Raw genomic sequence first — 17,293 nt, 5'->3', positions numbered from 1 at the left:
AATTTGAATTCAGAACGTAACCGCAGACGAAATACCTATTTCGATTTCTTTATTACCTACAAGGGGCTAAACATAGAGGGGACAAACAAGGAGAGACATAGATATTAAGTCGATTACATCGACCCCAGTGCATAACTGGAACTTATTTAATCGAGCCCGAAAGGATGAAAGGCAAAGTCGACCTCGGCGGAATATACGTGAACTATTGTTAATAAACATAGCAGTCAACCTGTAGACTTTCATTAACCAAAAACTGAAACTTTTTATTTTATAAAATGAATAATCGGTAAATATATATGCCGTACTCGGTAGGAAGTGAAGGCCCCTGGCTTAGTGATTAGGGGGTAATCGGCTCACGATCGTAAGGTCGTGAGTTAGAAAAGGGGCGATGCGTTGTGTCCTTGAGCAAGACACTTTATTTCACGGTGCTCCAGTCCACTGAGTTGGCAAAAATGAGTAGTACCTGCAATTCAAAGGGCCAGCCTTGTCACATTCTGTGACACGCTGAATCTCCCTGAGAACTACATTAAGGGTGCATGTGTCTGTGGAGTGCTCAGCCACTTGCACTTTGACATTCACGCGCAGGCTATTTCTGTTGATCGGAGATCAATTGGAACCCTCATCGTTGCGACAGGTGGAGTGTCAATACTCGGCAGGAGTACTTAGAATTAAGACGACGAAGAAATTCGAGACTGTTTGTTTTTAAGCGGACTTGAGTGGCTAAATTAATTACCACGTACTTAGTAATTAACAAGAAGTAATAAAAATAAGCAATTGTAACGGTAATACATACAGTTTCGCTCGTCACTTCCATCGACGCAGTCTTTTTGGCGATCACATAGCCATTCAGGGGATATGCATTTCCCATCGCCGCACGAAATGTTTGAACCTTCGCACTCATGACTCGCTGCTGAAAAGAATAAAAACAAGAATAACATTATTATATTTAAATAAACATAAAAAATGAAGGAATTACAGAAATGGTAACGATCCACTATATATAGTTAAGCTCGTGTAATAACGAATTTATTTATGAGGATGAGAGAGAGAGAGAGATTGTAACTCCGAGTATGATTTGATCGAGCAGAGTCACATCTTGAGCAAGCGACTTTAACATTACCCTTATATTGATCAATATCTAATGAAAGGGATTTGGTAAAAACTTATACGTGTTCGCGTGCACGTGAGTATCACTGGACGATGTATAGTGACAAAAAATGTTAGCATTGGTAAGGAAATGCACGAAATGTTTCGAACAATGTTTAGGTTTGAACGGCAGTTTTTGACATAATTTCTAGGTAACTAAAAAATTTTAAACTTCGTATACTGGTAGAATGTGTTTATAAAACATCTTTTTCTCTTGGCTTTATTGAGAAAATTCTATAGTTTGTAAGATATTTGTTGATATTTTTTTCTTCAATTTCTGCAATTTCAACCAATCACTGACGTCTATTGAGGTAAAAAAACATTCTGTGCCGTATGAATATGTCCCTCGTTTAAGAAACAGATTGGGTTTATTTACATTTGTAAAGAAAAAAATACCTTCCCTCCCACCCCTAACCCTAACCCTAAAACAGATTGAAATATAATAGATCGATTCTAGGGTCATAATTATGGGTAACAATTTCATATCACACCGCTAGAAAAAACTGCCGTTCAAGCCGAAAAGATCCGATACCTTATATAGCAATTGCTCCGCCTTATTAAATCGGAAACAGATTGCCATGATACACATAAACCTTCTCGGTAGTTAAATTATTTGGTGAAAAAAATACCACGAAAGCAACTTAAACCGTCTAAAGGACGGGTGCGTTTGCTAGTTATTATATATATATTCATACATGCAAATTGTATTAAGAGTTGGTAAAATAGGAATTTAGGCTTTGTATCATTCAAGTTTTTCAAAAAAATATTGGTGATTTAAATAGCTAAGAACGTCGTGAAGGGAATCACCAACGTATTAAAAAGAAGAAAAAAACCATCAATTATGTAAGTAGTAACTATTTTAAGACACAAGTCTTAAAATCTAGAAGCAGCAGAAGCTACAATTGAAATTAACCGCGTCTTCTATTCAGACACATCTCAGACTATGGTGTCTAACGTCCTTCAGTGTCTTTTTATCTTTGATACACTAAAGTGTGGTCTGTCGCACAATTGGCTCAAATCGTTTCATTATTATTATTATTATTATTATTATTATTATTATTATTGAGTGAGAGAGCAGTTCATGCCATCAAAGTGACACTGGGGTAAAATATACGAAGCTCAATATACCCATCATGACTACCCGTCTGATAAGGGTATACCAGGCACATGCATCACAACCATATGTGCGCGACATAGTGATCTCATATCAAATTAAACAGCACATGACCTTGCTGGTGGGGCCCAGTTAGAATTTTCTTCAGGTTGAGTAGCCCATCCCGCTCAAACGGTCCCTGAATAAGGGTTGTTGAAGGATGTTGAAAAAACCACCCATGTTTCCAGAGGTGAATTATTCAAACCCCAAAGAATCCCTCTCAACACATGGCTATGATGCTCCCCCACTACTTCTGCTCGTGATCAGAGATGTACATATCATCAGCCACTAAGGGACATGCTCAACTGGTTAAAGTCAAACAACTGACAAGCAAATCTGTGGTATTGAGCAGAATATTTGCTGTAGCCCATCTTTTATACCAAGACAAAACAATGTACATGATAACACTTCCAATCAGTTAAGATCAGAAGCCATGAGAGCCACTGCCTGGTACTGCATCAGGGCATTTATTATTATTCTCTTTTACTCTTTTACTTGTTTCAGTCATTTGACTGCGGCCATGCTGGAGCACCGCCTTTTTAGTACTTATTCTATCGGTCTCTTTTTGCCGAACCGCTAAGTGACGGGGACCTAAGCACACCAGCATCGGTTGTCAAGCAATGCTAGGGGGACAAACACAGACACACAAACACACACACATATACATATATATACATATATAAGACAGGCTTCTTTCAGTTTCCGTCTACCAAATCCACTCCCAAGGCATTGGTCGGCCCGGGGCTATAGCAGAAGACACTTGCCCAAGATGCCACGCAGTGGGACTGAACCCGCAACCGTGTGGTTGGTTAGCAAGCTACTTACCACACAGCCATTATTTTTTTCTGTTATGAAGTAACATATGTCTTTATGTTATTTCATAATGTTCTTTCGGTTGTTATGGAGCAACAAAGCTTAAAGCCGTCGTTAGCAAGAGAGTAATTACTTTGTTAACGAACATGAAAAAAAAAAAAAAAAAATCAAAGAAATATATACATATAATACTGCTTTGGTGGCTATTGCTTCTCATTTGTCACATCGTTGTTGTTCATTAACGTGTAAAAAGAAACATTAATCTCATCAGCGGTCGCCACCACCACCGCCACCGCCACCACCGCCACAGCCACAGCCATCGTCGTGTTCTTCGTCGTAATCTTTGTTGTTGTTGTTATTTAGTCATTGTATTTCCCTCATAATTAAGATACACTAACGCTTTTCTATCGAGTTAATTACCTTACCCGAACATGATTTATGTGTCATAAACTCATGTCGTTTACCTAGGTTTTAAGTCAACTATGTATGTATGTGTGGAGGCGCGTGGCTTAGTGGTTAGGGTGTCAGCATCGTGATCCTAAGATTGTGGCTTCGATTCCTGGACCAAGCGACGCGTTGTGTTCTTGAGCAAAACACTTCATTTCACGTTTCTCCAGTCCACTCAGCTGGCAAAAATGAGTAACGCTGCGATGGACTGGCGTTCCGTCCAGCTGGGGAACACATACGCCATTGAAACCGGGAAACCGGGTCCATGAGCCTGGCAAGGCTTTAAAAGGGCGCATTTATTTTTGCATCTATGTATGTATGTATGTATGTATGTATGTATGTATGTATGTATTAACGTATGTATGCATGTATGAAAGTATGTATGCATGCATATATGTCTATATGTCTGTATGCACGTATGTATGAATGCATACATGTGTATATGCATCTACGCATCTTTGTATACATTTGTCTATTTGTGCATATATACATGTATGTGTGTATATATGAAACATATTTATGTATAACAAACGCATGGCGTTTGTCTAAGTTTTAGACTTAACTGCATGTATATATACATAAAGTTGTATGTATACGACATAACTATTAATGTATGAATATGGGTATGTACATATATATGTATACATTGAAGCATATAAGTATATATATATATATATATAATATATATATATATATATATATATATATATTATATATATATATATGGTAAAAACGGTAAGATAACGAAAGAAAGAAAGAGACCTCTTATTATGTAAATAGAGGAAATTATGTAAATAGATATTATGTAAATAGATATTATGTAAATAGAGGAAATTTATCTGTAAAATAATATGTGACAATTATTCAATAACCAAGATAAAACTCTGAGTTTCGGATGCCGAGATGGTGTTGTGGATTTCCACCTCGGCATCCGAAACTCAGAGTTTTATCTTGGCCATTGAATAATTGTCACATATTATTTTACAGATATATATATATATATGGAGAATTCAGGCCAGTCAGTACATAACAAGGATCTTGTTGGAGTCAAAGCAGTGCCTGGGATTTTTTAATATACGAATGAGTTACTATATACATATAAAAGACTCCGCCGGTTACGACGACGAGGGTCCCAGCTGATACGATCAACGGAACAGCTTGCTCGTGAAATTAACGTGCAAATGGCTGAGCATTCCACAGACACGTGTACCCTTAACGTAGTTCTCGGGGATAATCAGCGTGACACAGAGAGTGACAAGGCTGACCCTTTGAAATACAAGTACAACTCATTTTTGCCAGCTGAGTAGACTGGAGCAACGTGAAATGAAGTGTCTTGCTCAAGGACACAACGCGTCGCCGGGAATCGAACTCACAACCTTACGATCATGAGCCGAATACCCTAACCACTAAGCCACGCGCCCTCACTACTACATACATATATGTAGGTGTATGTGTGAATAAACTTGATCTCGTATAATTGGTGTCCGTGTCACTTTAGTACGCAAGTATGTATGTTTTATTACGTATATGCATCTGCATATCCATATGTGTATGCATTTGTGTGCATATCGTTATTCAAGAAAACTCAAATGGAGAAACTCGGGAGTGTGCTGTAAATTTTCACTTCATTACTGATTGCATTTAGAGCAATGGTTCCTAATGTGAGCAGTACTGCATTCCCCATCCAACCCTGGGAAGATCCAGGAAAGCGTTGGAGAACAGTGGAATAATAATGGTGGGGCCAAAAGGGGGCAATGGATGTAAGAAAACAACAGAATAATGGATTAATTAGGTCAAGTTTCGGATCTTTCGGTTTGAACGGCAGTTTTTTTCTAGCGGTGTCATATGAAATTGTCACCCATAATTATGACCCTAGTATCGATCTATTGCATTTCAATCTGTTTTGGGGTTAGGGTTAGGGGTGGGGGGAAGGGTATCTTTTTTTCTTCACAAATGTAAATAAACCCAATCTGTTTCTTAAACGAGGGACATATTCATACGGCACAGAATGTTGTTGTTTTTTTACCTCCAGTACACCTTTGATAACATGGATAAAATGAAGCGGCGAACTGGCAGAAACGTTAGCACGCCGGGCGAAATGTTTAGCGGTATTTCGTTTGTCTTTGCGTTCTGAGTTCAAATTCAGCCGAGGTCGACTTTGCCTTTCATCCTTTCGGGGTCGATAAATTAAGTACCAGTTGCGTACTGGGGTCAATCTAATGGACTGGCTCCCTCCCCGAACATTTCGGGTCTTGTGCCTATAGTAGAAAGGAATATGGACAAAATGAAAATCTATAATCTGTATATGAGGGCCATAGATTTCTCATTTATTCGCTATAGACTTTCTCTTTTTCTCCCATGTATGCATGAGTTTTCCTTGAATTTCATTTAAGTTCTTGAGAGAGTTCAAGCCGGTCGCTAACAAAGCGACAAGACTTTTTGAGTTAAGAGAGTTCCTGGTGTTTGCAAACATGGAGTTGAGTTGGTATGCTGGTTGAGCTGTCGATGCATACACCCAAGTAAGTGCATCTATTCACATAAGAATCTCAGATGGAGAATTTTTGCAATGTCTTGCAAATCTTCATTGTGCCACTAATAGATTGGATTTGGAGAATCCGAGTCAATTTTTATGTATGTATGTATGTATGTATGTATGTATATATGTATGTATCTTTTACATGCATACATGTACCTATCTATCTATCTATCTACCTGTCTGTCAGTCTTCATTACTCTCTTTTTCTGTGTATCAGTCTAAGATAAAATACATGCACTCCAGCCGCAGCCATTCCGTTTCCTGCTATGGCACAATATATAGTACCTCATTATCCAAATGTATCTGCCCCACTTTTTTTTTGTAAGCTTATAAGGTGTATATGAGGGAAGTTTGACCCCTATTTCTAGCATGTAGAACACCCACGTATCATCTTTGGCCATATCAAAATAATTTCTTAATGTAAACTATTTTTATGTATAATACTTTTGTTTCATATATTACAGTCATAGTAACTGTTCCATGTTAACTGTTCCACAGTATTAAGAAATCCTTTTATGACATCCTCTCGTGGCTTTCAGATTTTATCTTCTTATCTGTTAGGATTTTGTAGCTTAAAGTGTCCTGATTTAATAAATCAATAATTTTTGTTCTGACTATACAGAAAAGCTAATTATTTCAAATGTGTGCAAAAGTCGATTATACCGATCCTTGTACTTATTCTTTTCCTTTGTTTTTGGCGAATAAATAATTATCTTGTCTGCTTCAGAAGGATGGAAGGCAAAGTATTCTTGAACAAGATTAGGAACACACGATATAAAGGGACATAACCATATCTCCTAAGCTATTTTGTTCGACGCTCTACTATTTATACAAGGGAGTATTTCATAACCTTATCTGTTGTAACGTCACTACCTTCCGCCATGTAATATATAATAATGGTTTTCACTGTACAAGAAAGCTATAGCTTTTAAAACAAGTGGTAGAGTCTATAGATTCGACAGCCATACATTAATGGACGTTAATTAGTCAAATCAACAATGGAAAGGTTTATTACTCGAGACAAAGTAAATTTAAATTAATTTTCTTTTTAATGAATTATTCTGATTTGACACAAACACATAACTACGATGTTCGTAGCATTAGAGATCTTATATATATATATATATATATATATATATATATATATATATATATGTATATATATATATATAGCAGAGTTAACGTCTTTTCCCACACTAATCACCAAACTAGTTCTTAACAATAAGTTCATCTATTGCCACTGAACCAATATTGTGTTGAGACGAGGTTGTATAATCAACCAAACATTCTTTTACTCTTTTATTGGTTTAAGTCATTGAACTGCGACTGTGTCAGGACACTATCTACAATGCTGGATTTGATATGTATGTATGTATGTATGTATGTATCTTTGTCCCACCTCCATTGCTTGAAAACCGTTGTTGGTTTGTTTTCGTCCTCGTCACTTAGTGGTTTGGTGAAAATAACGACAGAATAAGCACCAGGCTTGAAAACAATAAGTACTGGAGCCAGTTTGTTCGACTAAACCCTTCAAGCGGTGCCGAAAACAAATAAAAAATATATACACACGATTAGTGTTCCATACGGATTCCGGTTTCCATATTCTGCATAAACTGAATATTGGTCAACCAGGGGACACAAAAGGATCGAACTCAGAGTTACGCGGTCGTGAAACGATGTTCTAAACAGTAATCAACTATTTTCATTCTCCAAAAGTCGACGCTTTGTGCCAATGCCAGAACACAATAATAGCATGTATAGCTCTGAGAACGTTGAAGTTACTTCTATTACGCACTCAGATACAGAGACACAAACATAGAAAATCGCACTTATATATACAAGAGAAAATATAAACACACGTCCACTCACATCCACACAAATACATTTATACATGCAGATACACTTGTCTACAACACCCCCCCAAACACCAGTGATTTCATAAACGAAACGTATGGTAATTCTAAACTCTTTCATACGCTTCAGAATTTATCTAAAAGTTGAAATGCCATGTCAGAATATCACGTCAACTGAAATCAATCATCGTATATATATTGCTAAACATCTTTTATCTCTCCAAATCTGGCAATGTCGTCAAGTGAAAAGTTGCATTCATCGGTGAATTCCTATTGCAAATATACGATACAACCAATGTTTCTGTATTTATATTGAAGGAATTGCAACTTCAGTATAAACACAGGAAGTGTTATTCTATAATAGATTCAATACTCATGTTTTCTTAAATTACTCGTGATATAGATCTCAGCATACGTTTGTATATGTACGGATGCCGAGCAGGGTGTGGGCGATTGGTTGATTAAGTGCGTATTATATATTAATTATATATATATATGATTAATATAATATATATATATGATATAATAAAATATATATATATATATATATAATATATATATATATATATATATGTATATATATATATATATATGAATATACATACATACATGTATACATATACTACTCGTATATATATATATATATATATATATATACATACACATATATATTGATATACGCACACAGGCGTGGCTGTGTGGTAAGAAGCTTGCTAACCAACCACATGGTTCCGGGTTCAGTTCCACTGCGTGGCATCTTGGGCAAGTGTCTTCTGCTATAGCCCCGGGCCGACCAATGCCTTGTGAGTGGATTTGGTAGACGGAAACTGAAAGAAGCCTGTCGTATATATGTATATATATATATATGTATGTGTGTGTGTTTGTGTGTCTGTGTTTGTCCCCCTAGCATTGCTTGACAACCGATGTTGGTGTGTTTACGTCCCCGTTACTTAGCGGTTCGGCAAAAAGAGATCGATAGAATAAGTACTGGGCTTACAAAGAATAAGTCCCGGGGTCGATTTGATCGACCAAAGGCGGTGCTCCAGCATGGCCGCAGTCAAATGACTGAAACAAGTAAAAGAGTAAAAGAGTAAAGAGTAAAGAGTATATATGTACATATTCCATATATTGTTTTCTACTCTTGGCACAAGGCCTGAAATTTTCAGGGGAGGGAACCAGTCGATTAGATCGACCCAGTACGCAACTGGTACTTAATTTATAGACCACGTAAGGATGAAAGGCAAAGTCGACCACGGCGGAATTCGAACTCAGAACGTAAAGACAGACGAAATACCGCTAAGCGTGCTAAAGTTTCTGACAGCTCGCCGCCTTACATATTCCATATATTATACATACATACATACATACATACATACACACATACATACTACATACATACACGCACACACGCACACACACACACACACATATACATGGTGATTGTCTACTCCTTATGCAGAGTTTGATCACCTCCTGTACCTACACCTTCGCGCCATCGTGGCATCTGATGTGGCTTTTTAATCAAGACAATGTTCTGAAAAGACACCCACATAGATTGCACATGCGATTTGGACTACCAAGCGCTTCAGATAAGTTTTGATCTTTGTAGATCTTAAACTGTCTTTTGAGGCCTCTGCTAGATTTGAAAACTTTCTGGCATACTCTGCATTCAAAGGTGTGCACAGACATACATGTAGTATAGTTGGTGGAGGTCTGTTTTACATGGATTCGCAAATGAGATTTGAGCCCAGCAAAAGAAAGGCATGGTCTGTCACAAACTGTGCACACAAAAAGGTCATTGTCATTCACCTTCTCCATCGTAATATTCTTCCTTAGATCTCTTTTGAGTCTTACTTGCGTTATCCTGGCCTCTTCAAATGTTTTCACTCCACTCCACACTATTGTTCACCTTCCAACTCGATCCTCCGCAGCAAGGGTTTCTATGTCTCCTGGATCTATACCAAGCAACTTCATAAAAGTCCTTATTCTGTCCTTAAACCTATTCTTTAGGTTTACGCCGATAGCGTTTCCCCTCTGCAAGCTCACCATAAAACAGCTGATTTGGCATACGTTCATCTGCCATTCGAACAATATGGCTACACCATCTCATTTGATTCATTAAAAATCATAGCTTTAATTGAAGTGATGCCAGCAGATGCAAGGATATCCGTGTTTGGATTAAAAGAACTCCATTTAATGTTTAAAATGCGATGAAGGCATTTTTGGTGGAATTGTTTTAACAATTGAAAATGCCTTTCATAACAAGACGTTTTGAGATAGGTGAACTAAAAATAAATAAGTAACAAGTGAAGGGTAGGTGTCAATCCATTACGGCCGTTTCTAGCGAATTTTGTAATTGATAAATGAGTAGATAATATCATTATAAAAAAAGCAAAATAATTCAAAACCATGGTGACATACATATTAAATGATTTTGCTACTAGCTTAGTCACAATGCACACACACACACACACACACACACACACACACACACAATATTTGTTGAAGTAGTTTGACTTTAGAGCCCCATTACAGCGTGAGGCGTTTAATTATAGTAAAGGGTAAAGACCCCCCTTCGGTCATGACTGACCATGGGATTGCACCTAGAAAGTTACCCTCCTAGACACAAGTCCGGGCACGGTTGTTTATGGAAGACCAGCAGTCGCCCATGCATACCAGCCTCCCCTCTCCACGCCACCAGTGTTATCCAAGGGAAAGACAAAGGCCGATACAGCTTGGCACCAGTGACGTCGCAACTCATTTCTACAGAACTGGAGCAACGTGAAATAAAGTGCCTTGCTCAAGAACACAACACGCAGCCCGATCCGGGATTCGAGCTCACAACCTCACGATCGTAAGCTCGACGCTCTAACCACTGAGCCATGCGCCTTCACATGCGCCTTAATTATAGTAAGAGCCATGCGCCTTAATTATAGTAATAACCCTTAAATAATTAATGATGTGTTTATATTTAAAGGAAAAATTATATACTTCGTATTAATATTTTTCTAAATTGGTTTTTATGCTGGCTACTTGATCAATTCTTATATAGATTTTATCCTTTTATATATATAACTAACTCTGATATCCAGAGCTTTTTTCAACCTTCTCATCAGAATATTGTTACTGTTGATTTTTCATTCACCTATTTTCTAATGCAATTCCCCCACTATGCGTTATAGTACAAATGATCAAATATTAAAGCTTTAAGCTGACCTTGTGAGGAAGTGGCCTATATCAAATTTCTACATAATATTTGTAGGATATTTGACCTGAAAATAATTCAAATGTTTCCGTTTCTGTTGACTCAATTACAAACACTAATGTTTTATTGACTGTCCTTTGCTTAATATCAGTCATCCTCTGTCGTTCAATTTTTCCCAACCGATCAATGGGCCGAGTGAGTGGCTTATATGCACCGTAATAATCCACATGAGCGGTTCTCTCATGATACATAATGCAGTATTCGGTGTTCTTATACAACATCCACTTTTAAGTGGGGATAAATATTAACTTTTGGTAAAAAAAGCTGGCAGAATCGTTAGCGCCTCGGGCAAAATACTTAGCGATATCTCGTCCGTCTTTACGTTCTGAGTTCAAATTCTCCCGAGGTCGACTTTGCTTTTCATCCTTTCGGGGTCGATAAATTAAGTACCAGTGAAACATTGGGTGTCGATGTAATCGACTAGCTCTCTCTCTTTGCCAAATTTCAGGCCTTGTGCCTATAGTAGAAAGGATTAATATTTTAATACTGCTTCGGTTGCTTTTATTTTATACATATACATACATTTCATGGAACCAGTATCGTAGCCTTCTCTCACTAATCTAAGATAGCATGATAACACATAATTACGATCCTCAACATGGCGATAATTAATTGATTTCACAATCTTTGATTACGTCTTGTAGCAGCGACCTCGCAACCAAACCATTGATAAAAACACCCACCTGATGACATCAGGAAAATGCTTAAGCTTTTGTCTGTCAATTGCTATAAGGTCTGTAGAGCTCAAGTGTGACCAACAAAGGAATAACACTGCTGACATATTTGGGTGTTCTACTGCTGCTGATACTACTACTACTACTACTACTACTACTACTACTACTACTACTACTACTACTACTACTACTACTACTACATGTTTTGTATGCTACCCCAGCTTCTGTAAAGAGCTGTTACGTATGTATTGTATGTTTTACCCTTACAAGTAAATAAAGAAATCTATTCCGTTTTCATCATCATCACCACTATTACACACACACACACACACACACACACACACACACACACACATATATATATATATAAAATCATGCAATATTTCCTGGCTGCCGGCAAATTATCTATCTATCTATCTATCTATCTATCTATCTATCTATCTATCTGTGTCTGTCTATCCACGCACGCACACACACGCACACACACATGGACACATATAATGTGAAATACATATACATACCTACAATATCTTTCTATCTCTTAAACATACCTTATATATACTACTACACGAAGCAAATTTCTAGATAGCATCCAAAATAAAGTCATCTGACTAACTGACAAAATCGCTTTCACTAAAAAGATGCAGCCCTTTATCCACAGACGTGTCGTCATGTTATTCAGACCTTTAGGCGAAATAAACATCAGAGATGTTCTGCCTGTTATTTCCCCTCTTCGTTTGTATACACCTGTCATTCTGTAACTGCTCACTTTACATATATTAATTAATATTAATAACTGCGAAGCCTGGGAAGCCGGCAGAATCGTTATCGCGCCGAACAAAATGCTTACCGTCATTTCGTCTGTTTTTATGTTTTGAATTCAAATTCCGGTGCGGTTGGCTTTGCCTTTCAACCTTTTTGTAGTCGATAAAATGAGAACCTAGAGTCGATTTAAGCGACTTCCTCCTTCCTTGTCCCCAAATTTGAAACCAGCATTAGTAAATGTGATATCTTGACTATTCTTCTTGCGCAAACACGCCCACACACGTATACACGCCGCCCACACACATAAATATATCTGTGTGTGAGCTTAATTACACGGACACACAGACATACACAAATAGATATTACAAATTTTGCTTTTCTCACTTCTCTTCATCTCTCTCTCATTCTTCCTATCTGTTTGTCTGTCTGTCTGTCTGTCTTTCAGCGTGTATATAAATATATGTCTTACTTCGCTTCTCACCTTTTCTTCGCTTCTGTACACTTCATCGATTTCTCTTCGACATCTAATTATATGTATACATACACACACACACACACACACACACACACACACACACTGATAATATACAGGATACTAAGTAAACACACGTACTGTCAAGAACAGACCATCTTAGGTGAATGTTGCAAGTTCAGAAGATGGTATACGAAAGTGACATGTGTCAGAATTTACATGGCTTCACCTCCGAATCCTTTGTGCATGTGTATATGGTTGTGTGTGAGTGTGTGTATTTGTGTTTTTGTGCACTTTCGCATTGTTTACACATTGCACTTTTGCTGAGCATAGTGACGGACGCAACATAGATTCTTCCCCATCATTAGTGTCCTTAAGAACACTGATTACCCGACCACACGAACGCAAACACAAATATACGTGTATTTATAGATATTTGCATTTGCACACACACACACACATACATACACACACACGCACACTGTTGACAAAGGCTGCGTGCAGTTCAATTATAAATAATTAAAAATACTCATTAAGTACAGGACATCATCAGCGAGTGAAAAATATGTAAACACACGACAGATAAGTACAGGACAAACTACCAAAGGAAGTCTAATTCTTCATCAGTTGTCGACTGTTTCTTACTACCCGTTTCGAGCTTTCAACTCGCTGGTGATGTCCTGTCCTTAATATGTATTTTGGGGTAATTTCGGTTTGAACGGCAGTTTTTAACAATTTCTAGGTAACTATATATATATATTCGAAAAATATACAAATACTAACTAACAGAACAAACGGAAATTACATTGCATGTCGATAAAGAACCGTAGCAATATCATGTGCAATTGCAACGATCCTTTCGACAATAACTGAAGAGGATTTAGTGACATTCTATGTGTGTAATTTCCATTTGTTTTGTTTGTTCGTACTTGTATATTTTTACAAATATATTATTTAATGTAACGCTACGCACCTTCTTATTTTGTAAACATGCAGTATGTGTGTGTGTGTGTATATATATAAGTCCGTTTATTATCTAAATCTGATTTTTATAGAACTATCCCTGATGTTTCAGGAGTGTAGCCTCACCCCCTTAGATGTTTGGAGAACTCAGATGTTTTTTCGGCTGATGAGTACGGGTCACTTGTATTTGCTGCAATATTTGCAGCCTTAATAAAGCTGGTCTTCGTACGAAACAATTGTACCGAAATATTGATCCATTTTTGTTGCTTTTTTCTTGTATATATATATATATATATATATATATATATATATATTATATATATATATATATATGTATATATATATATGTATATATATATATGTATATATATATGTGTGTGTGTGTGTGTGTGTGTGAAAGAGAGGAGGAGAGAGAGAATAATTGTTAGACTTCTCAAGGAACACCTCAAGATGCTGCTGCTTCTAATGGCGCATCAAAAGATTTTCGTCGGGGGATCCCATGTAGGCTAGCAGGAGATTCTTTAGATTAAGGTATCTTTGACTCGGTGTGTAACAAACGGATTACCCCTTGTTTGGATTAATTACTATTTCTGCGGTTCTGCTATGAAACATAGAGCCTGGATTTCATTTACTATAGTCCCTAATTTTGGATTTCACAAACACACGCACACACACACATACACACATCTACCTACCTACCTAACTACCTACCTACCTACCTATCTATCTATCTATCTCTTCCCCTTTTTTCTTCTTTTTTCATTTTTCTTTTCTTTTGTTCCTTTTCCCTTTTTTCTTTTCCTTTTTTTCTTTTTTTTTTGTTCTTTTTCCCCTTTTACGATCCTTTTGATCGAAAACCTACGCCACCTTTTTTTTTCTCCCCCAAAAGAAAAGCTCTACCTTATAACTTGTCCCATCTGTGTGCAGCCCTGTGTGGCCAATAAAGAAACTTATCTATCTACCTACCTACCTACCTACCTACCTACCTACCTATCTATCTATCTATATATTTATATGCATACATATAAGCACTCACATATGCTCATATATTCACACACAAGCGCCCGTGCGCACATACACACACCCACGCACACAAACACACACACACATTCGTGTCTCAGCTGTGTTTTTTGAAAGCAGCGAGTCAGTTGCATGTCTATCATCAAATCTTCACTCAATTTCTTCTTCACCTTTATTTGTAAACACATGCATATTTGAAAAACATCAACTACTACTACAACTACAACAACAACAACTACTACTACTAATACTACTGCTGCTGTTACTTCAGCTGTTCATATTGGTTTCAAATGTTGGCATTTCCTATTTGCGCGTTAAAAGAAAATCACAAACTAATGCATAATGCATGACACATTGACAAGAATATAAAGTAAGCGAAAATAAGCGAAAATAAAATAGGTAGATAGCTAGATTACTAGTAAGATATGTTTCTTTATTAGCCACACAGGGCTGCACACAGATAGAACAAATTACAAGGTAGAGCTTTTCTTTTGAAGGTATTAAAAAAAAAAAAAAAAAAAAAAAAAAAAAAAAGGAAGGGGGAGGTTCGATCAAAAGGGATCGTAAAAGGAGAGAAAGAGGACAAAAATAAGGGGGGTTAAAAAAAAAAAAAAAGGGGGGGGGAGACGAAAAAATGATCAATAGGGATCGTTATCACAGAAATGTCAATATGAAGTGTAAAGGGGAGGACAGGTGAGGTTTACCCGTGAAAGAAAAGCCTGCGGAAAAGACCACGGTAACCTCGGTCAATGAAGTCACATTTTATATTTCTTTTTTTTTTTCTTTTTTTTTGCAAATAAGCAACTCTCTGTTTTCGATTTCTGGGTTCATAGGACTATGCTCAAGGTGGCTTCGTCATTCATACGTGCCATTCTTGCTACATTCACCCATCTTTTTTTAAAACATTCGCTAGACAAAACTTGCCTCTCTACTCTCACTTTCCTTTTCAAGTGGTACTTGAAGAAGTTGATGAGAGATTGACCAGAGAGGAAAGTGTTTGTCTCCAATCCTTTCAGACGCGTCCACCAGATACATTCTTTCGCCATAGCCACAAGGATGATGAAAATAGCTCTTCCTTCCCGTTTGAAGGAAGGAGGCGTGACAATATTGACGATAGACTCAGCTGATAAACCGACTCGTCCCACACGTGACAGCAGTTGTTCGACATAAGCCCACAGGTCGGAAATTGTTGGACACTGAACGAGTGCGTGCAGAACGGTTTCGTCGCTCTGACCGCATCTCGGGCAGGTCGGCCCCGTGTTTCTCGAGCCGTGTCTGTAGAGCTTATCCCGAACGGGTAGCGCTTCTCGGTAGCACTGCCAGGCCAGGGATCTCTGGAAGTTGTCCATGGGCCCTGGCCTGAAAGTCGTCCCGAACAGGCGGGTCAGGTACTCCTCGTCGACGTCCAGGTTCGCCCCGAGCTCGTCGTCGTACCTCCCCTCCACTAAACCCCTATAGAATGCTTTGGTTGTGTTGAAGTCACTTAAGGTCGACCCAGGACGGCAGAGTTGCTTGAGAGCAACGCGACACTCGCGGTGCCATTCGCCCTTCCTCGGCCTCTTTTTGATCCACGACTGCAGTTCGGTCATGGAGACGAGCTGCGGGAAAGCGTGCCTCACAAACGGCGACCACACCTGTTCACCGTCGTCTACATAGAGCCAGAGATGTCGCAGTCTCAGCGCGTGTCTGCGCATCATCAACCACGGCATGCCCAGCCCTCCTTTTAACGGGTGTTGACAGCAAATGGATCGCCTGACCATCGGGACGCATCCTTTCCACAAGAAGCGAAAGAGGATGCGTTGTAGTTTGGTGATGGTAGGGTCGGACAAGGTACGACGGTCAGGCGGTAGTAGATGACGGACGCGATGTACGTGTTCGCCACCTCCGCTCGACCTTTTAGGGACAGTTTCCTCTCGGCCCATTGCCGGGCGAGAGTGACCACCCTACTCGTTATCTCGTTCCAGTTCTTCTCCACTTGGAGGTCCGGACCAAACCAGACCCCGAGCAACTCAACCGGGCCGTCGGTCCAGCGTCCCACGACGGAGGCGCTGGTGGACGGCATGGGCTTGCTTCTCCAGGTGCCTAGTCGCAAGCCCACTGACTTTTCCCGGTTGATTTTCGCTCCTGTCACCGCTTCGTAGTTTTTCAGTGTCTCGCCGACCAGCTCGATGTGCTCGTGGCTAGAC

The 17,293-nt window shown here is 38.6% G+C and overlaps 1 protein-coding gene across 3 annotated transcripts in view; it reads right to left on the bottom strand.

Annotated features, from left to right (window-relative positions):
- LOC115214941 (very low-density lipoprotein receptor-like) overlaps positions 1–17,293 on the bottom strand; it is a 277,807-nt gene that overhangs the window by 54,144 nt on the left and 206,370 nt on the right. For 2 of the 3 annotated variants that reach the window (XM_029784024.2, XM_029784025.2), the window contains exon 2: positions 794–910. In XM_029784024.2, the coding sequence (XP_029639884.1) occupies positions 794–910 (117 nt within the window). The remainder of the gene's footprint in view (positions 1–793; positions 911–17,293) is intronic. The other variant, XM_036505362.1, reaches the window with a different exon arrangement.

This window comes from Octopus sinensis, linkage group LG8, assembly GCF_006345805.1.
Source record: "Octopus sinensis linkage group LG8, ASM634580v1, whole genome shotgun sequence".
NCBI lineage: Eukaryota > Metazoa > Mollusca > Cephalopoda > Octopoda > Octopodidae > Octopus > Octopus sinensis.
The sequence above is the reverse complement of the archived record's forward strand: the minus strand, read 5'-3'. Positions and strand labels throughout refer to the sequence as shown.